The sequence below is a fragment of the Cetorhinus maximus genome, chromosome 19, assembly GCF_964194155.1.
Source record: "Cetorhinus maximus chromosome 19, sCetMax3.hap1.1, whole genome shotgun sequence".
Taxonomy (NCBI): Eukaryota; Metazoa; Chordata; class Chondrichthyes; order Lamniformes; family Cetorhinidae; genus Cetorhinus; species Cetorhinus maximus.
Window position 1 is genome coordinate 74,932,585 of NC_135897.1, and position 24,626 is coordinate 74,957,210.

At 40.8% G+C, this 24,626-nt stretch overlaps 1 protein-coding gene across 13 annotated transcripts in view; it reads left to right on the plus strand.

Annotated features, from left to right (window-relative positions):
* The window catches only part of agfg1a (ArfGAP with FG repeats 1a), a 78,522-nt gene extending 54,967 nt beyond the window's left edge, over positions 1-23,555 (plus strand). For 7 of the 13 annotated variants that reach the window (XM_078564148.1, XM_078564150.1, XM_078564152.1 and 4 more), the window contains 7 exons: positions 1,957-2,151; positions 3,016-3,103; positions 11,782-11,858; positions 15,314-15,397; positions 21,611-21,766; positions 21,865-21,959; positions 22,884-23,555. In XM_078564148.1, coding sequence (XP_078420274.1) covers positions 1,957-2,151; positions 3,016-3,103; positions 11,782-11,858; positions 15,314-15,397; positions 21,611-21,766; positions 21,865-21,959; positions 22,884-22,943 — 755 coding nt within the window. In that variant the 3' untranslated portion in view covers positions 22,944-23,555. Of the gene's footprint in view, positions 1-1,956; positions 2,152-3,015; positions 3,179-11,186; positions 11,342-11,781; positions 11,859-15,313; positions 15,398-21,610; positions 21,767-21,864; positions 21,960-22,883 lie in introns of those variants that run through there. The other 6 variants (XR_013579620.1, XR_013579623.1, XR_013579621.1 and 3 more) reach the window with 6 other exon arrangements.
* The last annotated feature ends 1,071 nt before the right edge of the window (positions 23,556-24,626 follow it).

Here is a 24,626-nt window from a genome sequence, read left to right on the forward strand (position 1 = left end):
CAATTGCGATTTGTTTATGCTTGCCGGCTAGTTTTGTTCCATCTGATGCTTAAACTACTATGGTTGTGCCAAATGTATAAGCTTCTTTACATGCTGTTGTTTCAAGATTGTGCGACGTGCAGTAAAACCCCTAATATCCTATGAGCCCTGTATTCTTTTCCCTCGCCTCACACAGCATGTGCAAGTCCAGATTATTCCATGTAATGTCTTTGCACAGTATTTAGGAATCTATCACTCTAATCTTGGCCAGAAATGAAAATCAGATTATATATTTTTTTTTAATTTTGTTGTAAATAAAGTGGGGCTGGAGGAATTCAACTCAAGTCATCTTCATCCAGGAGCATGCAGATGATAAGAGAACCTCAGACATGCTATTGACTTGGCATATCAATCATATGAGTGAACCAGTCCAGCTGTGGCTTCTCTCCTCATTCTCCGGTCAACTGGTAGAATAGAATAGTATTCTCGCACAAGTTTTGAACCACTTTCCAAAAATAGTGGAGATTCTGATGCTTGTAAATAAACAAATAACTTACACAACGCTAATAATGCTGAGTTTTCAGGTTAAGGCTTTTATGCTGGATTGTGAACCATTGTTTACCTATTTCTGCACAATGTTGTTACTGATATTATTCTCTGTATTAGGGGAAAAAATAGGCTGATGTATAATCCACCTGAATCTATGTGAGGGGAGCAGTTAGCCTGAGTAAATAATACTTCATTTTGGTTAGGACTCATTTACAATTGAAATTCTAGCATTTGGAAAAGAACTTTTGTTTTACAATAGTCAAATAAATTAAAGAACAGTGAGAACATTGGGTTTCAGTGTCCCAACAAATAAACCAAAAAATCAAGCAGATCCCTAATTCCTTCATTCAGTTCCACAACAAGGAGCTGTTTAGGTTTTATCACCCAGATAAGAGCCAAAAGTGAACGATTCCTGAGTTTGGCTTGCTGACCGGGAATGCTCACATAGTGGTTACATTACTGGAATAGTAATCCAGGATTTTTACTAATACTAGACTAGAGTCGAGAGTTCAAAACCCACCATGGCTGCTAGTTAATTTTAAATTCAGTTAATTAAATAAATCATAATTTTTAAGAAAGCTAGCACCAATAATGGTGACCATGTAGCTACCAGATTGTCATAAAAACCCATCTGTTTTACTAATGTTCTTTAGAGAAGGAAAACTGCCATCCTCATTCAGTCTGGCCTATATGTGACTTCAGACCCTGGCATTGTGGTTGGCCCTCTGAAACGGCCTCGCGAGCCATTCATGTGAAGAACATAGGGCATAAGAAATAGGAGCAGGAATAGGCCAAAAGAAATAGGAGCAGGTAAAGGCCAAAGCTGCTTGAGCCTGCTCTGTCGTTCAATAAGATCATAGCTGATTTTGACCTCAACTCCCGCCTGATCCCCATGTACCTTGATTCCCCTAGAGTACACAAATCTGTCGATACTAGCCTTGAGTATTGTTAACAATGGAGCACCCAAAGCCCTCTGAGGCAGAGAATTCCAAAAACACTCAAACCTCTGTGAGTGAAGAAATTTCTCCTTATCTCAGTCCTAAATGGCTGACCTCTTATCCTGAGACTGTCCCCCAGTTCTAGACTCTAAGTCTAGGGGAAATAGGCTCGCAGCTTCTTTCCTGACAAGTCCCCTTAGAATCTTTGTTTCAATGAGATGACCTCTCATCTAACATTCAGTTCAACTACTGATTCCATTTTAAGTGGCATCTTTCATTTTGAAACTCCAGTTTGAAAATATGAGGTAATTTAAAGGGCATTTTCACTGCAGACCTGTGCTTTACAAATTTGCTTTAAGTAATATATTTAAATTGTAAATGTATTTTATAGCTAATGATCATTTTTTTTTTGTTTTCTGTATCTGCTGTTTGCTGCTGTAGTCTCTTTAGTGCTGAAGGCCAACAGTTCTCCGAATCCTCTTTTTCTCAGGTGGATCCTCTGCTTCAAGTAATGCTAACTTTGCAAATTTTGATAACTTCCCAAAATCATCTAGTGCTGATTTTGGAGCTTTCTGTTCCTCGGGGAATGACACAACAGTAATCAAAGCGCATGCTGTTAGTCAGGATAAATATGCAGCACTTGCTGATCTGGATAACGTTTTCAGCTACAGCACATCTACACAAGGTAAGACCAACTGTACATTACACAGCCACAGTAGGACATTGAATTATGTTGCAGTATGAGTAGGTAATGAAGGCCTATTGCCACTCGACTAGGTATAATAGGTAGTTGAGCGTCAGCAGGCCTTCATTAGTTGCACCAAGTGACTTTTTGACATATGTGCGCTTGGGCAATGTGCATGGTTGTAGCCCTGAGCTGTTCTGGGGAAAGATGGTGAGACGTTATTGGTGAGTCTCACGATCTCTCTAGCATTTACACACATTCACTTTGCAGAAACAGGAGTGGGATTGCCTCTCTGACCTGATGCCTCTGTCCAACTGAAATCAGCAGAAATACTTGGGATCTTCCTGATTTGTATATCTCAGTAACGCGCCACTAATATATACATTCACTGAGTCTTTTTCTTTTAAAACCATCACAAAAATTGTTTTGGGTTTTTATTTTAATTCAAATGTAGTTTCTTCAGTTTTGATGAAATTTAGCGGCAACTCTTAGTGGGATCAGTTATCTTTAACAATAGCATAATTTTTCACGAAAACTATTCAAAAGGAACTATGTTGAAGGCAAGGAGTCTATGATTAAAGAGAAAATATTTGGCTAATTAGTACCTCTTGTCATGAGTGATCGATGATATTTTGTGGGATGTGATTGACCCATGTTAGCTCATTCTAGCAGTTAAGTGATCAGGTTAAATTAAAATCTTTCAACTATTTGCCATTTTCTTAAATTATGCCTTAATTATTTTAATATCAGTATTTTCACCAGTTAGTATTTGATATTCATATTATTTTGAGCTTGAAAAATAACTTTTACAAGCTCCACAATCATCGTCATTTTGAACTCTTTATTTTTTCCTCCTGTATATAGGTGGAAGTAATCTACTGCCTAATTTCAGCTCGACGACTGTTGGATCTTCTGTGATGACTGCCAATCAGTCAAGCTCCTCAGCAAACAAGTATGCAGCACTAGCAGAATTAGATAATGTCTTTAGCTCTCCGACAGCCACTAGTAATGTATCTAGCACAAGCAGGTAAAGTGCACTGCCTACATGGCACTTTAGAACATAGACTTTCTAAACTCAAAACAGAAATACTACATGCAGCAAAATTGCAGTCTTGGAGATGTGACTGAAGGCAGCCATTCCTGAAGAAAGCCTTACTCAGTGAATCATCCTCCAAAGTCCGGTCTGTCAGATTTGAGTAAAATTCAGCAGATTCACTGGATAAGATTTTGTTTCTTCTCATCCCAGTATGTACAGTCCTATTTTAGTGCTTGAGCTGTGGGTTTGGGGATAACTTTAAAAGGTTGTTTCAATACCTAGTAAATTTATGGATTGCAATAATTAGAAATATTTCAGATGAGCCTAAATTGCCACATTATGGATTTGCTTATAGATGTATAAAAGCTTGCAACATAGTGTCTTTTTATTTTAATTCACTATTGTGCTATAGTATGCACATGTAGTTTGGGCCCTTCTCATTCTTTGAAAGAAGTTCCACCTCTGCAAAAAAATAGGCTATTACAATCAACTGAATGGGGAAGAGGGAACAGAAGTAGGTCAGGCTGCCAAGGGCTATCCCTTTACAGGGCTCTATGCCAGCTGCACACATCTTGATAAAATAATCTCCCTCCCACTCTGCTGTGTGTAAGGCTTTATTCTGGGCCATGACCTTGGTTCTTTGATCATATGGGGCAGTCTTCCCCTTGACATCAGTGGATAAGCATATTGCATTTGACGTTATCGATGTTAAATGGTGCAGTTTCCTTAGATGTAAAGAAGAGATAGAGAGATGACACTGCTTATTACTGGAGACCATTTGTTTATGTCCCAACTCACCTACCCAAAGAGGGGTGCACTTAACTGGAAATTCTTCATGTTGCTGTGCCACAGCTTGTCCTCCAGCTGAGTTAGTGGACCTTGTCTGCCTGTGGACTTGAGAGGTTGATCAATGCCAAGCAATGAGAAATCCAAAAATTAGGTTTTACTCCGTATGGAATTAAGAGAGTATTTTTTTGACCAGACCTCTGAGTTTGCAGGAAGTTCTGTGCTTCTGAACATTGTGCAGCTTCAGAAGACAGATGATTGCAGGTATCAGTCATTGGAAAGGCCCATGATATTCAATATCAATTTTCAAACCAGGAATCTGCATAACCAGTCGCAGAAGACGAGGCGAGCAGAACTAGACCAACTAAAGTCCTCAGTTATCAACCCACTGAAGTGCAAGATATCCCCTGGAGGAAAATGGTATTGATAACTAAATGGGGGGAAAAAAAAGCTCCCAAGAAACTTTCTAAAAAATAAAACAAAAAAAGAATCAAATAATCCATTATAGGACCATTTCTAGAACTAAAGTGCAAAATTTAAAGCTATGAAAAGGCTGATAAGACAGTGAGAATTTCAAGGGACATTGTAGCTAGGTGATTTCTCCCTTCCTCTCCCCAATCACAGGAGAAAGAAGTCAGCACTACCTCTCCTTATTTACTGCTTCCACTTTGTTAGTTTTATCTCTCATGTCACATTCCTTTTTTGGCTGAGAAATTGGTACGGCAACATACTGGTACACCAGGAAGATGCAAAAACTATGATGTTTTTAAATTCCAACTTAACAGCTCCTCCTGTTGCTGTTTTCTTTGGCTTTTAATCCACTACAACTGCCCTAAAATGCTTCATGTTCTTCTCAGTTTTCAGTCCACCTGACCCGATCCCTTTGCACCCATGCAACCAGATAAGCATGTGAGGTCCCAATCGTGTGTAAATACATGAAACCTCCTTCAGTTCTGCCCGAAGGCAAGTCCAGTCTACAGCACCATGGGCAAGGAGGCAGGTCCTGAATCCACTCCAGCTGGAAGGAGAATCAAACCACGTGATGCTGGCTCCAATCTGGGCCATACTAACTGTTCAGCCATGAGCCAACTGAAACCCCCCCCCTCCAAGGAGTCCCAGTTGCTGCAGCAGCTTGCATTTTTACATGCATGCTGCAGTCCAAAGCTATGAAAAGTGATGGCAGAGGCTCCAATTTTCTTCCCATCTGGCTGACCAGGAATCTCTCCCGCCCTTGCCACCTGCCATTGTGTACATTGGACAGGTTTATAAGTTGATACTCAACTTGTTTGGCTGCGTTGTGAACGTACCTTCCTTAGCCATCAAGTCCTGGAGTGAGACTTGAGCCCGGAGCTTCTGACTCGGAGGCAGGGACACTGCTCATTGCACCACAAAACCTCCTATACGTGAATTCAACTCTCATTTTTTGTTGTATCAGTAAATGGAAAACTGCTTGAAGCCCTAGTAAAGGATGTTTGAGGGTATTTTAAATGAAGCAATATAACTATAGCAGACCCATTGAACAGAGAGTTTCTCAATTTTCAGAATTTTCTCATAATTCCAAAATTGGTATTTCATTTGTGAAAGTCATCAAATGTTGCTAAGGAGCCTTTCCACCTTTTGATGCTTTGCAGTCACTTGCCCTTGGAAACCATTACAATAACAAAATGTGAAAAACAAACAAAAACTGGGTCAGTGCTGCTTCTGTTTTGAAGTTAGTAATGTTCTGGTGTGGAGACAGAACTATGTTCAATACTCTTGAGCGTACAGATTTTCAGCTCATTTGGTCTAACGTTTATAGAACCCTAAATCACATAGGTAACTTATTTTTCTACGGACGTGTGTAATTTTGTTGTGCTGTATGCAATGGTAGATTTACTTGGCATGAAAAATTATTTTGTTTTCATTTGAATAAGACTCCACACATCATTCAGGTAAGGAAAGAAGCACAACCAAAAAAATCAGATGGCTGCCTGCCCCTTCCAGAGAACTCATTCCAGAACTACATGATCTTCACTTGCTGCATCAGTAAAAGCTCCAACCACTCTCCCCTTTGCTGCGTCGTCTCCCACCATTGTTATCATTTATCTCATGGGGTGGACTTCTCTATATGAGTGAAGTAAGCAGCGCAGAGCCTGTCCAACCATTTCCTGTGACAAAAATCCTCCTCACTAGTTTGTTTGCATGATTTTGCATGTGTTCCCATGCTGTATGCTGTTTACTATTTTAAAATTCTGCATTGGGTTCAGGAAGTCATTCCAGTGGCAGACTTGCAATTGCAAGTTCAAAGATTCAAACATAATTAATATAAAATAGAAGGCCTTTGTGGTCACTAGAAAAGCAGACAAATAGAGAACAACCCACTGAATACCTGCATTTCAAAGAAACTTGCATTACAGGACAAGACTGTTGAGAAAACCTCAAGGAGTTGCAGAGAGGCTACCTGCTAATTAAAACTGCTACTTTAGGTAAACCATCCAATCAAGTCAGTGAATTGATGAGAAATCTGGCACTGAGAGTACTTTCAATACAGGAAGCATACCCAGGTTTATCAGTCTATGGAATCCATTGAGTGAAGGAAGCCATTTAGAAAGACTACCCTAAAACTTAAGGCTATTTGCTTTTCCTATAAAGGAAAGTGTTGCTGAATGAAGAGATGAAAGTGCATGGAATTGGAGTGAACTTTGCAGGATGGGTTGGCAATTGGTTGGATGGTACGAATGCTAGGTGGGAATACAGGCTGCAAAGAGATAGATGCAAGCTAAGTGGGCAAGAAGGTGGCAGATGGGGTATAATATGGGGAAGTGAGGTTATTCACTTTGGTAGTAAGAATATAACATCAGAATATTTCCTAGAAGGTGAAAAACCTCAATGTTGATGCTCAGAGAAACCTGGGTGTACTCGTATAGCAAGAAATTAGGAAGGGAAATGGTATGTTAGCCTTTATTGCAAGGGGATTGGAGCACGAGAATAAGGAGATCTTGCTACAGTTGTACAAGGCTTTGGTGTGACAAAACCTGGAGTACTGCGTGGGGTTTTGGCCTTCATATTTATAGAAGGATTTACTTGCTTTGGAGGCTGTGTAGCGAAAGTTCATCACAGGAAGCAATCTAGTGGGAAGCTTGTCCAGTGAGAGGCTGAGTAAATTGGGCCTATACTCTCTGAAGTTTAGAAGAATGAGAGATGATCACTTTGGAACATTGAAGTTCCTAAAGGGGCTTAACAGGGTAGACACTAAGAAGTTTTTTCCCCTGGCTGGGGAATCTAGAGCACGGGGGCACAACCTCAGGATAAGGGGCCAATCACTTAGGACTGAGATGAGGAAAGATTTCTTCACACAAAGGATTTTTGAATCATTGGAACAAAAACAAAAATAGCTGGAGAAACTCAGCGGGTCTGACAGCATCTGCGGAGAGGAATACAGTTAACGTTTCGAGTCCGTATGACTCTTCATCAGAACTAAGGAAATATAGAAATGTGGTGAAATATAAACTGGTTGAGGGGGGTGGGACAGGTAGAGCTGGATAGAGAGCCAGTAATAGATGGAGGCAAAGAAGAGATTGCCAAAGATGTCATAGACAGAGGGACAAAGGGGTGTTGACAATGGTGATATTTTAAATATTTTTATTTAAATATATTTGTCTTTTCCCACCTATTTTTAAATGTATTTCAATCTATCGTTTTATCTCCACCTTTTAACCCATTTCGATCCCTTCCCCCCACCCCACCCCCACTAGGGCCATCTGTCACATGCTTGTCCTATTTTCTACCCTTTATGTCACCATTAGCACATTCCTTAGATAATATCACCACCGTCAACACCCCTTTGTCCTTTTGTCTATGACATCTTTGGCAATCTCTTCTTTGCCTCCACCTATCACTGGCCCTCTATCCAGCTCTATCTGTCCCACCCCCTTCAACCAGCTTATATTTCACCACATTTCTGTATTTCCTTAGTTCTGATGAAGAGTCATACGGACTCGAAACGTTAACTGTATTCCTCTCCGCAGATGCTGTCAGACCTGCTGAGTTTTTCCAGCTATTTTTGTTTTTGTTTCAGATTTCCAGCATCCGCAGTATTTTGCTTTTATCTATGAATCAAAGGTTGCGGATGCTCCATTGTTGTGTACATTTAAAGCTGAGATAGACAGATTTTTGGTGTCTCAGGGAACCAAAGGGATGGGCAGGAAAGTGGAGCTGAGGCAGAAGATCAACCATGATCATATTGAATGGTGGAGCAGGTGCGAGGCACCAGATGGTCTGCTTCTGCCTCTATTCCTTCTACAACAGCAGACTTTGGTCTCATAAGATAATGTTTTGCACCATGGTTGTCAACTCTATGTTAAGCATCGCCTGGTGTGCCTCAAAAGTCCCATTCTGGCATGGCAGTCTCTGCCACATTTGCTGCAAAAGAAGACAGTGGACTGAGAAGGTATACGATTCGCTGGCCTGTTTTCTCTGGGCCTCTTCTCAGGCTGCTGAGCTTTACCTTTCTGCTCACTTCTTCCAATGTACCTCTAAACAGTCAGCCTCCAGAGGTCACAGCCATCAGTCACTGTCTCCCAGTTGTCAGTGTCCAGCATCTTCATATCTCGCTTGCGGGTGTCTTTGTAATAGAACTAATAGATGCCCAGGAGATTGTGACCCAGTGGCCAGTTCACCATGCAGATGGTCTTTAGGTATACGGCCATCATCCATCCAATGAACATGGCAGAGCTAGCATTGACACTGTTGGCTCAGCAATGAGTTAATGCCGATGGAATTATCACACTCCAGAACTCCTGAGTTGGTGAGCTTGCCCTGCCAAGAGATGCCAAGGATGTGTCTGAGACAGCAAAGATGGAATCTGTCCAGCCTTTTCTTCTGCCTAGCTTATGTTGTCTAGGTCTCACCATCGTAGAGGAACGCGCTGAGGGCACAGAATTGGTAGATTCGCAGCTTGGTGTTCTCAGTAAGATTGCTGTTAGACCATACTCTCTCTCTCTCTCTCAGCTATTCCTTATGCTCTTATGAAGCAGTGAGGAATAAAGGTGACAAAATTAGTGTTTTCCTAGTCTATTTAGGCTGCGCCACATGACTAAGAGGTGAGTTATATTAGTTTTCACTTTTTTGTGACTTTCGGTTTGGCCCCAACATGGGCATTTGTTACCCAGCCAAATATCATTGCCAGCTTGCCCTGGATGTAACATGTAATCTTTTTAGTATTTCTGTTTTCGCATCATCTGGCTGTACACATTAAAGCTACAATTCATTTTTCCACCAAGAAGCACCGTACCGTAAATCTGACAGCCTTGGCCTTAAACATGGACAAAAGAGCAGAACTCAAGAGGTGAGGTAAGAATGACTGCCCTTGACAAGGCAACATTTGACCAAGTGTGGCATCAAGGATCCCTAGCAAAACTGAAGTCAGTGGGAATCAGAGGGAGAATTCTGCACTGCCTGGCGTCATACCCAGCACAGAGGAAGATGGTTGTTGTTGCAGGAGATCAGTCATCTCAGTCCCAGGACATCGCAGCAGGGGGTTCCACAAGTTAGTGTCCTAGATCAAACCATCTTCAGCTGCTTCATCAATGACTTTCCCTCCATCATAAGGTCAGAAGTGAGGATGCTCGCTGATGATTGCACAATGTTCAGCTCTGTTCACGACCCCTCGGATACTGAAGCAGTCCGTGTCCACAGGCATGAAGATCTGAACAACATTCAGGCTTGGGCTGATAAGTAGCAAGTAACATTCACACCACACAAGTGCCAAGCAATGACCATCTCCAACATAGGAGAACTTAACTATCTCCGTTTGACATTGAATGGTGTTACCATCGCTGAATCCCCTTACTGTCAATGTCCTGGGGGCTACCATTGACCAGAAACTGAACTGGACTAGCCATATAAATACTGTGGCTACAAGGGCAGGTCAAAGGCTGGCACTTCTGTGGTGAGCAACTCACCACCTGATTCCCCAAAGCCTGTCCACTATCTACAAGGCATAAGTCAAGAGTGTGATGGAATACTCTCCACTTGCCTGGATGAGTGCAGCTCCAACAACACCGAAGAAGCTCAACACCATCCAGGACAAAGCAGCCCGCTTGATTGGCATCCCATCTACCACCTTAAACATTCATGCCCTCCACCACCGACGCATATTGGCAGCAGTGTGTGCCATGTACAAATGCACTACAACAACTTACCAAGGCTCCTTTGACAGCCCCTTCCAAACTCTTAACCTCAAGGGCAGCAGATGTGTGGCAACACCACCACCTGGAAGTTCTCCTCCAAGCCACACGCCATCCTACCTTGGAACTATATCGCTGTTCCTTCTCTATCACTGGGTCAAAATCCTGGAACTCCCTTCCTAACAGGACCATGGGCGTACCTACACCACATGGACTGCAGCGGTTCAAGAAGGCAGCGCAGCATCACCTTCTCGAGGGCAATTAAGGATGAGCAATAAATGCTGGCCTAGCTAACGATACCCACATCCAATGAACTAATACATTTTTAACAATGAGCTGAGTGCAATCTGTTTCTAGATGCGTTTTTGGCCAAGAGCAGCATTTTGCCAGACTGGAAATGGCCTCACATGGATCATTTAAAAATTAAACAATTTCTGAAGTTAAGATGGTTTGTAACACCTGCTCCATTAGGATCAGATATATGTAAGGCAAATTAATTTTCTATTTTTAGCAACTAGTTAATGGTGGATACATGCAGATCAATTAAAGTCTGCTTATATCCAATGCAACTTGTCTCACCCTGGACATTCTCAGTCCGGTGGGGCTATGCTTAACATGTTCCATCAGTCCAAGGCTGATGCCACTTTAGAGGGCAATGTGAAGTATTTCTGAATGGCACTGAGTTTATAGCACAGAAACAGGTCATTTTGCCCAACATGCTATATCGATGTTTATGCTCCACAAGAGCCCCCTCCCACTCTTAATTTAATGCTGTCAGCAAATGCTTTGCTTACCCTTGTATTTTTTTTGAGTGAAAGTTAGGATCTGGCAAATATGTCAAACCTCTTACGTGGGCTAATTTTTGGAGTTTTCCCAATGGCCCATAGTCGTCTTGTGTTTTTTTTTTATAAGGATCCCTTGTTTTCAAGGATACTGATCTGTATAAACAGAGCCTGTCTCTGCTCTGAAATGTTTACGTTTTAAGTTGTTTAAATCATATCCTTTTACTGTCTATTGAGCACACTAAAATGTTACATGTTTAATAGTTCTATCTATTCCAGTGTTACAGGCAGGGGTTTTCTCTCCTTCCCAAAGATCATAAGGGACTAAGTCATCACAGCTCTTCACAAAACCGAATGTACCGCCTCTGGTCGGAAAGAACTGGAGATGACACAGCAAGGGTGCAGTCTTTATAGACACAGTAAGTGAAGATCACACAGATCTGACCTGAAACCTCTTAAAGGAACAGGTATATCTGATTTTTCCCAGTTATGTATCTCACCTCACCTATGATATATGGAGTCTAAACTTCTTTCAAAGAATGTTTGTTACACACCTGAAGGTGACCAATCCATCTTCAAATGGAGGTTGATTACAACCTCATATGGTGATTAGGTGCTACCACTTGATCAGCTTCTAGTGTCCAGCCTTGGAATTGCATGTGAATTGCTCCAGTGTTGTCCTGCTGCCCCAAACACTCAGTCGAGTAATTTCAACTCCGGATACTTTTAATCCCAGTCGCATGGTTGAAAGAAAATTTCAAAGGTTTTTATGGAAAAAAGCAATTTTGGTGGAATTTGGTTCTAGCCTTACTCTTCTGTATTTTATGGAGACTGTTATAAAGATCATTTTCTCCTGCAGTGTGTTTGGGACAATACAAAATGCTACAACAGCACAGACTCACTCTGGGGTCAGCACTACACCTGCAGCATTTGGAGGTAAGCCATCTATTTTGCTGGGACAAGTTTAGTTTTTGGTTAAAAAAAATTATTTTTTTGCGACTATGCAATAGCTCTTTCCTAATTTTGGATATGAGAAATTAAAATATGGGGTAATAAGCTGTAACTCCAACAAGTTGTGTCACTGAGCACTGTTTGTTCTCATTTGTTCCTATATGATAAATTCTTGATGTTTAATGAATTCTTGATATGTAAGAAACATTAGAGAGGGCACACCCAGTCCAAAGAGAGAAAGGAAGCCAGTGTGTATTCCCTTCATTCATCCACCCCTTTATCTCTTTGCCAAAACTGCTAGTGATCAGAAAGTGGCTTCATACTGTAAATAATACCAAATAAAAAGTAAACTCATAGGGTACTCTATTAACACATGTTTTGCTGTGCTCTCTCCGTTACCACCTTTATCTTCTGTATAATGGCTTTTTATAAGATGTAATGGTTTGCATATAAGACAGAACATTAAGTGGGACTGTACCGCATTGACTTTCCCCTGATCAGAAGAGCATGACTGAGTCCATCAATTTGCAATCAATCTTCCATAATTTTCTTTAAATCAATGCATCAAATAGGAAAATAAAACATATGTTTGCATTTTGAACTGGCAAAAAATTATTCTCCTTGAGTAAAAATCTGAATGGTTCAGTTTATGAAATACTAGTTTGACCTCAGCTGGAGTAATGTATCCAATTCTGGGTATCTCACTTTAGGAAGGATATGATGGCTATAGGGAAGATACAGAAAAGATTTACGAGAATGGTTCCATGGAGGAGGGACTGCCGTTACATAGATTGGAGAAGCTGGGCATGTTCCCCTTAGAGCGTAGAAGATTGAGAGGAGATTTGATAGAGTTGTTGCAAATCATGAGGGGCCTAGACAGTAGACAGAAATTAACTGTTTCAGTTGGCAGAAGGATTGAGAATCAGAGGAAACAGATTTAAAGTGAATGACAAAAAAATCAATGGCGACATGAGTAAAAACTTCTTTACGCAGTGAATGGTAAGGACCTGGAATGCACTGCCTGAAAGGATGGTGGGAACATTTTGAATTGTGGTTTTCAAAAGGGAATTGGATAAGCACCTGAAGGGAAAAGAAATGCAGAGCTGTAGGGATAGAGCTGGCTTTCAGAGACTTGGCACAGGCTTGATGGGCTGAATGGCCCCCTGTGGTGTGACCATTCTATGAAATGAGCATGCATAACATATATGGTTGGATAAATATTTTCTGGAGGATGTGAAAGGTACCATACAGGGGGGATCCTCGGCAGTGGGTTGGAAGGTGGGCGGGGCCAAAAAACAAGGAGGCAAGCTGGGGGAGGCGGAGTGCCTGTCGCTTCCTGATGCTGTGGAATTCTCTCAATTGTGGGATCGTGGAGGACTGCCTTCCCACCCAGAGGATAATTTAAGGGCCTTGTCCCACCACCACTGGCATTCTACCAGCGGCAGGGGGTGCCTGCATCACATGGGAAAAACCACCCAGTAAAACCCAGGGCCTCCCTGCAGGCCACGAAGGCCCCTTCAACAGCAAGGGCCGGCCACATGGAAGCAACCCTACCCTGCCCTCACCAACGCTGCATCCCAAATCTTGCCAGGGTCTGCCTTTCTGGGCCCAGTAATTCCAACCCCACCTATCTTGGTCCCAGAGTAGCATCCGCGTCCTAGCAGTGGCCACCACCTCAGCCCCGGTGACGCTTCTAGGATTGAAGAGCTGCCAGCCCTCTGATTGGCCCGGAGCTAATATCCTTTGAAGCAGGATTTTGTCCCTTAAAAGAATGGGAGCCCCAACGCTAGGCCATTCATTGCCACAGAATTGGGTCAAAGCCCTCAAAAATAACTGAGGCCGGTTTGCCCCCGACTTTCTGGCCCATTGTTGGGGCTGCAGCCACCCTGGCAAAATTCATGAATCTCAGGTGAAAAACAGCAAGGTTTATCCTCCCCATAACATGTACGAATTGTTGGGTGAGTGTGAACAGGCATTTTGCCTCCCTTTGCTGTGTACCTAAGCCTTTGCAATGATAACATGCCCAAGTTAGGTAACTAACACAAAAATAACAGGCCTTTTTGGGTTTTATTTTCATTGTTTTTATAAAACTTGAGCTTTAGTTAGTGAAAATTTGGTTCTAATCTTTCATCAGCTGAAAGGCTCTTATTGGAGTAAGAAGAAAATTAGTGCATTAAAGTAGATATCTGAGATTGCAACAAAGCCCAATTTATGATGTTTGCTCTATGAACGCCATAGTGTAGAAATATATAGTAAGTAAACTAGTTAATGTAGAGAATACATTTACACTTGATGTGCTGCAATAACAAAACATATAGCTTCTGATTCAGTAGGTAAATGCACATGGGTGTACTATTGAGTAATAGAAAAGGTCCATTGCTCAATCCCAACATGATTCAATCCTTGGATTTGGTAAACCCACCAGTCTTCATTTCCTTAGAATAACTGGCCTAGGGAAGGGTAGACTGGCTGATATTTATTATTCAGCCATAAAAACAGAAATGGAAATAGTTACGTTTTTATCATCATCTTTGAAAGAGATGGGTAGGGGCTGAAAATCAGTATTTCAAAATATAATTGTAAAGGTATCAATGGGAAGATTTATCAATTTTTGAAGCTTTTTTAATTTTGTAGCCATTCAGAAGGGACAGGGTGTCACCAGGAGAGGCCAACTGCTCCTGCAAGCTTAGAACAACAGCACATTCCCCCTGAAGAATTGGTGGTGCCAGAGTAAAAATCACACAAAAAGTGGGAGACACATTCAAGGACACTCAATGTTGAAAGATTGGTGAAGAGGCAGTGGGAGTGAACAGATCTGTAAACACGCGAGAGAGAGTCAAGACAGAGACACAAATGGAGTAGACAACAAAATATATCTGAGAATTAGAGCAAATTACTTAAAATCTGCAGAAAGCATAGATGGGAGTCAGTTGTAAACTTGTGCACTGCCTCTAAATGCATCACATAACTCAAATATAGATGCAACATATGGCCAAAATATGAAACTCAATTGAGAAATGGCACATATAAAAATAAATTAAGATTGAATCTATTCAAAATGATTGTGTTTGTGAGAACAATGGAGTCCTGTTGATGGACATCATGGATTTTTAGCAGATTACACCCAACAGTTGCAGGTAAACATGATGTTACTGTGGTCACTAAAATGAAAGGGCATTTATTTGGATTTTGTCTGCTAATTCATAGGTTTTTCTAAATTTAAAGTGCATAAAGACCTGTATAATAATACAAATCGCAATTACATATCTGCTGCGATTGGAGAATGTTTCTCGTTTCATAGAAAGTGCTCTTGTCAATTGTTGGTTGCAAAATAAGCAACTATCCTTTGGACATTCCTAGTCTAATACTTCAAATGATATTGATTTCTGTACTTTAATCTGTACTTTAATTCTGTACTTTTCCTGGTTGTGCCTTTGCAGCAGCAACCAATCCATTTGTAGCAACCCCTGTTTTGCCAGCAACTGCTGCCACAAACCCATTCCAGACTAATGGAAGAACTGCAGGTATGGATAATGAACCTTTGTGGGGACTGGAGTGAAACACATTTGCATTCATTGTGTGACATGTCCATATCTGTAAACTCTATTGAAGTGCATGCATTATAGTGGAGCCAGAGGAACAATGAAAAAGTCATTGCCAGCAATTTATGATTTCCAAGTCATAAATTCCTGATATAAACAAACTAGCAATTGATGATTGCAGGTGGTAAGGCCTCTGCTCTTCTTCCACTGAAGATATTTCTGAAAAGTTCAGGCACAGAATTTTGTTCATACAGGTTGATCCACAATAAAGACACCACTATTTCATTATCACCTAATTAGCATTATTGGAATGACTGTAATGGGCTTAACATCTAGCACTATATTGGGTAGAACTGTCACTACTCACAACTCCCTACCCTGACAGCAGTAGTACTTTCACAGAACCAGTAGCTTGGAATCTAACCAAATCTTTACAGAGGGTAATGAGGAGCAAGTGCTTAGGGAACTGGTCGTATTTTTATCCTGTTTCATGTCTGGTCCTGACCTAATTTTCAAAAGTTGAAGTACATTTTCAAATGAAGCTATTGTGAATGACTGGGAGATTCAGAACTTAAAAAAGCGTTTTCTTTGAGCACAAATAATATGTTTGAGGTTGTTACAAGTTCTAGATCCTGGCGATATGAGCACAAACTTAGAGTGGAAAGCGTGCACAGAGTGTTGTTGCGATCCCCTTAAGTTTAAAGAGAAACAGACGCAGATTGCTTTCTCCCAGTTTGATCCCGCATTCACTTTACTGAGGGTTACTGTAGATTTTTTCCTCTAGTGCCAAGCTAGGCAAGTCTCCCAACTTCTCTTTGTCTCAAGTTCTGTCACCAAACTGAGCATGAGCTCTCGCCTGCATTCTGTGTGGTGAATGATAAAGTTAGTATTTTCTCTGCTTAAGGTGTAGGCTTGGTTAACATTTACCTCTTTTGTTCCCTTGACTCAGTCTACTGCAGCTGTCTCTGTTCTCAAACTGAACTGCTGACTGCCTGCAGGATTCTCTGAGCAAACACACAGATAAATAAGGCCTGCCTAACCCCCACATCTCATCTCCATGTCAATGTGGTATACTTGGGACTATCCAAACAGATCTATAAATTGTTTTTACCTTCAAAATAACCCTTTGATTCTGTGACCAGACTCCCTGATTCCACCAAGGACTCCTTTGTTTACAGAGCTGCTTTAATCTTCGTTGATCTGGGAACTAATCTAAGTCCCTTATTGACATGACCATAGACCTTCTGTCCCTACCAAATACTCAAAGATGGGTCATCTGTTGTTTAATTTTTCTTCCTGCTAACTCTAACCTTATTAAATAAACACTGGTTATCCTTTGAAACTGTAATTACCCCAGGTCTGTTTGGATTGCACTTACTTTGGGGTTGTTTATCAGTTTCTTAATCAGATGTTTCCATCTGTCTACATTTAGCACTCTATTTCCTAAAACTAAAAGGTATACTGTAAAACACGTGAATTATGGAATCAGATGTTTGCAACATTGTTTAAATTTAATTACTTACAGTGAGGTAAAGTGTGAAGTAGAGTACCCAGGGATGGTAGTGAAGGCTAATGATGTTTGAAAAATAAGAGGAAATTTAGATTTGTGAGAGTGGAAGCTTTGGAAGTTTGTTTCTTTGAACCCACTAGGTAGACTGCAATTATTTCATATTGCAAACCTTCCTAGGTTTCTATGCTGTGCAAGCAGTCGATGAGCATGAGCTAGAACTGAGAGCATCAAATATTTCTCAAAGATAGATTGTGAAGCTGGAGCAATCTGGATATCAATTATCAAAAAGGCCAATACCAATTTCTGTCAAGATAAGCAGATTTGAAGCTCGATAGGCAAAGGATACAGGCTGCAAAGAATCATAATATACTAAATCTTGTAATGATAATTAAGGGAGAATTGGATTTTGAGAGTGGGTGAATGGTTTTAGTTTTTAGGATGGCTTTTCCGGTCATGTATTTTCATATAATAGGGAATTTCCATGTCCCAGTGTTGAAGTAGTCAGGCCAGGAGCAATTAAAAAGGAGTAGAAGTACAGAGGAGTGAAAGTACAAACTATCTTCAGAGAGGTAATGATTACCAATTCTCAATAAAACACAATGTAAAGTACAAGAGCAGATGCTGTATTGTTTTTGGCGCTTAGCATTCCACTTGGACTGATTAACTTGGACGTGGGTGAACAGTTGGCTGTTAGTTATTGTATGGTTAGATTTGTTATTGTATAAACACTAGAGCCAAGGCTAACAACTTTAGGAAAGCAAACATTGAACCTATGAGAAGAACTCTAGTGGGGATTAAGTGATGTGAAAAATATGAAGTCTTAAATAAACTTTGTCACTAAGCTTGAGACCACCCATTCAGCTATTTCTGGTGCATTTTTCCTTCCCCTTGTATACCAAGTCAAGTCAAGTATCGCCAAGGTTCCACCTACCCTAGCAATGAACCTGCATCTTATTCCAGTTTCACTCCTATGTTCTCTTAAGCCCTCTATGTACTCATGTTGCCATGTGACCCACCTCCTTTGTTGACTCCATTCCCACTAAGATGCAGATCACCCAAATTTCTGTTCTGGCCCTCTTGCTAGCTGACATTGTGGATGGTTCCTTCTCTTCAGGCACTGTCCCTGTGCCTTTCAAATCCAGCACAATCAGCAGCCTCCTCAAAAAACCCACCTTTTCAGACCTTGTGCCCTTGCAAGCTATGTGCCTAATCTTCTAGCCTTATCAAAGTCCTTGAATATATTATAACCTCCCAAACCCCTGTCTGTATTTCCTGCAATGCCATGTTTGACTCTATCTAATCAAGCTTCTGCTCCTGCCATAGCACTAAAACACCTGTGAGTGTGACTGTAGTGCACTATCACCCCTCGTCCTTCACAACCTCTCTGTAACCTTTGACATGGTTATCTTTCGATGCTTCTCATCTGTTGTCCAGCTCAATGGGACTGCAGTAGTTTGGCTCCGCTTTACCACACTCGTAGTCAAAGCATCTCCAGCAATAGCTTTGTAACCTACCCCAACACCCATTACCTCCGGAATTCCTGAAGGTATATCCTTTGCCCACTCCTCTTCCTTATCTACATGCTGCACCTGGGCAACATTCTCCAAAGGCAAGGAGTCAGGTTCCATATGTACAGTGACAACACCCAGCTCTACCTCTCCACCATCTTTCTTGATCCGTCCACTGCCTGTGTGTTTTCAGAATACTCGTCTGACACCCAGTTCTGGTGGAGCTTCAATTCCTTCCAATTATAACATCGGAAAGACTAAAGCCGTCATCTCTTGCCCCACCGCCATAAATCTGTACCCTTGCCATCATTCTGTCTCCATTCTCAGCCATTGTCTCAAGTTTAACCATACTGTTTACAACCTGAGCTTCTGACTCCATATCCTCTGTCACAAAAACACCTACTTCATCACTAGTATTGCACACCTTTGTCCTCGCCTGAGCCTATGGCACTGTAAGCCTTACCTATTACACTTTTAGCACCTTGTAACTCAAAGATTCCAATGCGCTACTGTCCTGTTAATATTTTAGGAATTCTATAAACATTGGAGCTTATATGATATTTGAAGGAGGCTGAGAAAGAACAAACATTGACATGAAATCAGAGACTAGTGATCAGTCCATATCTTAAAAGCACAGCTGTCTTAAGGATTTAGCAATTTGAAGTTAGAAGCAAATTTATAATTGTGATGGATCTCTTTGAAGGGGTTATTGATCATTGAATATTATTTCCTTGCATTTTCAAAAAGCGTTTGATAAAATTTCATGTATGCAGATTTTTTGAAGCTCATTAAGTTAATGGCAAATTTAGCTGGATTGAAAACTTTCAAAATATGAAATAAATGGGGAAGACCCAGTCTAAGGGCAGACTAAATATTGGAAAGACCAAAGCCATAGCCAGCACCTTCATCCCTCTCCCAGGTAACTGCCTGAGGCTGAACCAGACTGTTCGCAACCTTAGTGTCATATTTTACTGTGAGATAAGCTTCCGACCACCCATCTGCACTGTCACTGAGACCAACTTTTTCCACCCCCATAATGTCACCCAACTCTGCCCCTGCCTCAGCTCGTCTGAGCTGGAACTGTCATTCGCGCCCTTGTTACCTCTCGACTTGACTATTCTAATGTGTGCCTAGCTAGCCTCCTACATACTACACTCCGTAAACTTGTAATCATCCAAAACTCTGCTACCTTGGACTAAATAGGCTAATGGCTGCAGAACAATAGAGAGCTTTTTGTCTCTCTAGTTTCCTCCATTTCTGTCCTGAGGATACTGAATCATGATAGGGTACAGTTCCACATCTGCCAGCAGACCTCTGGTGCCTCACTCGAGCAAACATAGAAAGTAATTGTTCATCGGTCATCTGGTCATGAAGGGTTTAAAGCTCAGCCTAATCCTGGTACACATCTCCAGCAAGAAGTAGCACATACTAATGAGGAATGGAAATGTTGACTGGGTTTTCATCTTCCTCATCCAGTGTAGATCAGGCAGCAACTGTGGAAAAAACAGCCAAGTTTACCTTTCAGGTGTGGATCCTTCATCAGGATCAGAAATTAAAGTAGCAATATTGCTTCAGTAACATGCACTCAAGTGCACAAAGAAATAAATTAAAAGCATGCAAGCGCATCTGGTTGAAGGTGGACCCTTGACAGTCAAATGATTCATTATTAGTTATTGTTATTCACCATGGAAGAATTTTCATGTATGAGATTATATTCTATTGCTTCACAACACCATGTATTGCTAAGATAAATCTTTCAACAGGGCACTGCTTTTAAATGTCCTTAAATCATTCATCTAGAATTTCTATAAACTATTTCTTTTTAAATCTGGCATTATTCCTGCACTGCTGACAACTACTAGGGGCCTAAGAAGCTAAGTTAAGGAGTATTATTTTGATATGTAATTTTAATCGTTGCAGCATGTTATAAATTGAAAGGAGGAAGTCTGTGGCTCAAATTACACATGCTTAATGAGGCAAAATGAGTCTTCTCGTTCAGAATTAGGCTCCAGTTTTTTGGTAAATCATAATTTTAAAGTCCCAGTGTTAGTGGTTAATTGAAGACCCAATTTCTTTGAAACCCCTTTTTTCTGGAGCAATGTATTTACTTAACTCGCTGCATGCTAACTAGTCTCTGCTTTTATGTTTTGAGGACGGTAAATAATTACTTGTCTTTTCTGTAACTTTTTGTGGCTGTCCTTGAGGGCTTTTAGGAACTCTGCACACTCGAGCAGTTCCACTGGCTCATTTTGGTAGGTGCCAGCACTTTGATACTTGCTAAATTGAGTGTCTTACTGATTCGCTGTCTAATAACTAGCTAGCATGTTAAGGAGCTTTTCTGTTTCTAGTCATTCTCGGGATGTGGGAGCTGGTGGCAAAGCAGGCATTTAATGCCCACTCCAACAAAAGAGGTGGTGGGCTGCCTCCTTGTTATTTGTTGTAGTGACTTAAAATACTTCAGACTGTTGTTCAGAGCTGGTAGCCCCAGTGTGGGACTAGAGTCACATTCAGGCCAAACCAGATAAGGACAGCAGCTTTCTTTTTCTAAAAGGCATTAGTGAATCATTTGGATTTTTGAGACAGTCGAACAGTTTCATGGTTGCTTTCACTAATACCATCTTTTTAATTCCTGATTTTTTTTAAACTGATTTCAATTTCACACACTGCCACGGTATGATTTAATTTTGCATCTTCTGGATTATTAGTCCAGTACTCTTGATTACTTGTCCAGTAACATTCCCACTGCTCCGATTTCAAGGCAAACAAATAACTTTAAAAATCTAAAAATGGTCTGATGCTCAATAGTACTCATGATATTACTGCACTCACACAAAAATGTTTATAAATATCACATATTTGACTTATTTGATGGCTGGAATGCTCATACTTTCTGGAATGAATGTTTTTAAGATGTTTCCATTTTAACGTGTATTTAAGATAGCTCTTCCAAAAATTGTACATGTATATAATTGTTAGTCCTTTTAGTAGCTGAACATATTGTGTTGAGTGCATAATATATTTTGAAGCAGATTCAACATCCATAGCATTTGATTGCAGTCCCCCTTTAAATGCCTGAGTTGAAAGGATCCTCTATAAAGATCCTCTATGTTGAGATTAGTTATTTTTAAGTTATCAGTTAATTTGGCTTTCATTTTTTTTCCTTTCTCTGTGTAACAGTAAGCTTTGGAACAGCATCAATGAGCATGCCCACTTTGTTCGCCACTCCAGCTGGATATACTCTTCCCACCAGCTTCAGTGGTGGCTTCCAGCAGCCAATTTTATCTGCTCCTGTGACCTTCCCTCAGCATTCAGCATTTCCACAGCAACCAGTTGGTAATATCAATATTGATCAATATATTATCAAATTCCTGTATTTATCTTCCAAATATAAACTCCACTCGTTAACTTTTTTGCCTTTTTTTTTTCTTCAGGTGGTGGTTTTGGTTCATTCGGACAATCAAAGCCAATGGTCATGCAGTATGGTCAACCAATGGGAACATCTGCAGTATCTAGTAACCCATTTCTGGTAATTTTTATTTTGTTTTAAATAATTTTCTCTAGTCTTGCATCCATCCCAAAACCTCCTGTTGTGACAGTGGGCTATTCCTTGTTATTTAATTTTCCAGTTTCCTCACTTTTTATAGACCTATAAAAGGGAAGATGCCATTTAATGTGAAATGTTGAATTTCAGCTCTCAGGGCTCATTTGATCTAAAAATCTGAATTCCAGTGGCTTTGTCAAGTTTTTAAAGGAATCTTGGATCAGTGAGTTATCCCAGTTGCACAAGTTGTGGAGTTTGTACCGTAATCTGTTAACTGGACATGTGTAGAGAAAGTGTGTGAATTATTGAAAAGAAATCTGCAGCACATTGTGAATATAATTTTATAATATTTATGCTGGTGGCAGTGAAGATGAAGCTGCTTGGAAAAAGAATACTCGTACAGGTGGGCCTGCTTTGAGTTGTAATGGTGGATGAGCAATGAGAAATAGTATTCCCAAGTATTGAGGTGTTGCATTTGTTTTAGAGAGTAGGCTTTTTTTTATTCATTCACGGGATGTGGGCTTCACTGGCTGGGCCAGCATTTATTGCCCATCCCTAATTGCCCATGAGAAGGTGGTGCTGAGCTGCCTTCTTGAACTGCTGCAGTCCATGTGGTGTAGGTATAATTACAGTGCTGTTAGGGAGGGAGTTCCAGGATTTTGAACCAGCAACATTGAAGGAACGGCGATATATTTCCAAGTCGGGATGGTGAGTGGCTTGGAGGGGAGCTTCCAGGTGGTGGTATTCTCATGTTTCTGCTGTCCTTGTCCTTCTAGATGGTAGTGGTTGTGGGTTTGGAAGGTGCTGTCTAAGGAGCCATGAATCTTGCAATTCCTCTTTCTTGACTGTTCTTCACATTACAATTAAAAGAACGTATTCATTGTGGATTTTCTCGCTCTCCTCCCACAGGCTGGAGCTCCAATGGGGCAGTTTCCAACAGGAAGCTCTTCAACCAATCCATTCTTATAGCCGAATTGGTTCCTGTCAGGAGTGTGATGTCGATGCGTGATGTCTCCAGATCTCTTGCACAGTTGTGTTGTTCACTGATCTTAGCTTTAATCACAAGGGTCTCTAAAGCCTGTATTTTGTATAATGGGGTAATATATGCAGAAAGGAAGGACTTCCCGCATGTCCTTTATTTAACCTTTGGCAAGAAGGCTCAAGATGTAGCCATATCATGTATATTGAAATGGGCTAATGTTAAGTTATTGCAAATCCTACCTTTCATTGCTCTGCAGTACTGTACATATTTTTTCTTAGAAATTTAGCTATTTGTGCAAATTGTATTTGTAATTTAACACATTTATGTTAATGTGAAACATTACTGAGCAGAAAGAATCATCAATAAAGTTGCTGTATCTATAAGGATGAAACTGCTACAACATCGGCCTTTTAAGTTCTAGTTTTAGATGAACTAGAAATTTTATTAATTTGGTGACTGAAAAAGGGATTTTTCTTTCTCAGAGGAAAATCCTCTTATTTATATTTGGAGTATGTAGAAAACTGCACCTCTACCTAATAAAGGAGATCATGTTTTGCTACAAAGTTTGCAATTGACAAAATAAATACAATATTATTAAAAATGTCCATGGAGATTTATTTTAAACAAGTAATTACAGTGTTATTGTCCTTGTTGTTCTTACAAGTGGAATCTCAGAAATTATAGTTCAGCAGGGACCCATTTGGCTTATTGCATCTGTGCTCATGCTAATTCTTCAAGTATGGTTATCTACTCCAATTCCATTTGCCTCCATACTCCTTTGTATTCATTCTTTTCAAATATTCATCTAGTTACTGAATTTCAAAGTACTTCATTGGTTGTGAAGTGCTTTGATACATTGACTGGATGTGTAAGGTGCTATAAAAATACAAATTCTCCCTCTTTATTAATTCCCGGTTAAATGCTATAGTCTGTGTCTCAATCACTACTTGTAAAGCATTCTGCTCACTGACTCTGTTTGGATTCCATCAGGGTCACTTAGCTCCTGACCTCACAACAGCCTTAGTCCAAACATGCATAGAAGAGCTGAACTCGAGGTGAGGCGAGAGTGACTGCCCTTGATATCAAGGCACCATTTAACCAAGTGTGACATCAAGGAGCCCTAGCAAAACTGGAGTCAATGGGAATTGGAGAAAACTCTCCACTGGTTGAAGTCACACCTAGCACAAAGAAAGATGGTTGTGGTTGTTGGAGATCGGTCATCTCAGTTCCAGGACATCATTTTAGGAGTTCTTCAGAGTAGTGTCCTTCCTTCCATCATAAGGTCAGAAGTGGGGATGTTCACTGATGATTGCACAATGTTCGCTGTTTACGAATCCTCAGATTTGAAGCAGTCCGTGCTCATATGCAGCAAAACCTGGACAACATTCAGGCTTGGGCTGATAAGTGGCAAGTAACATTCGCACCACACAAGTGCCAGGCAATAACCATCTCTGACAGGAGAGAATGTACCCTTGACATTCAATGGCATTGCCATCATTGAACCCCCCCCGCTATCAACATCCTGGGGGTTGCCATTGATCAGAAACTGAAGTGGACCAGCCATATAAATATTGTGGCTATCAGAGCAGAGGCTGGGAATTCTGTGGAGAGTAACTCCCCTCCTGACTCTCCACCATGTCCACCATGCACAAGTCAGGAGTGTGATGGAA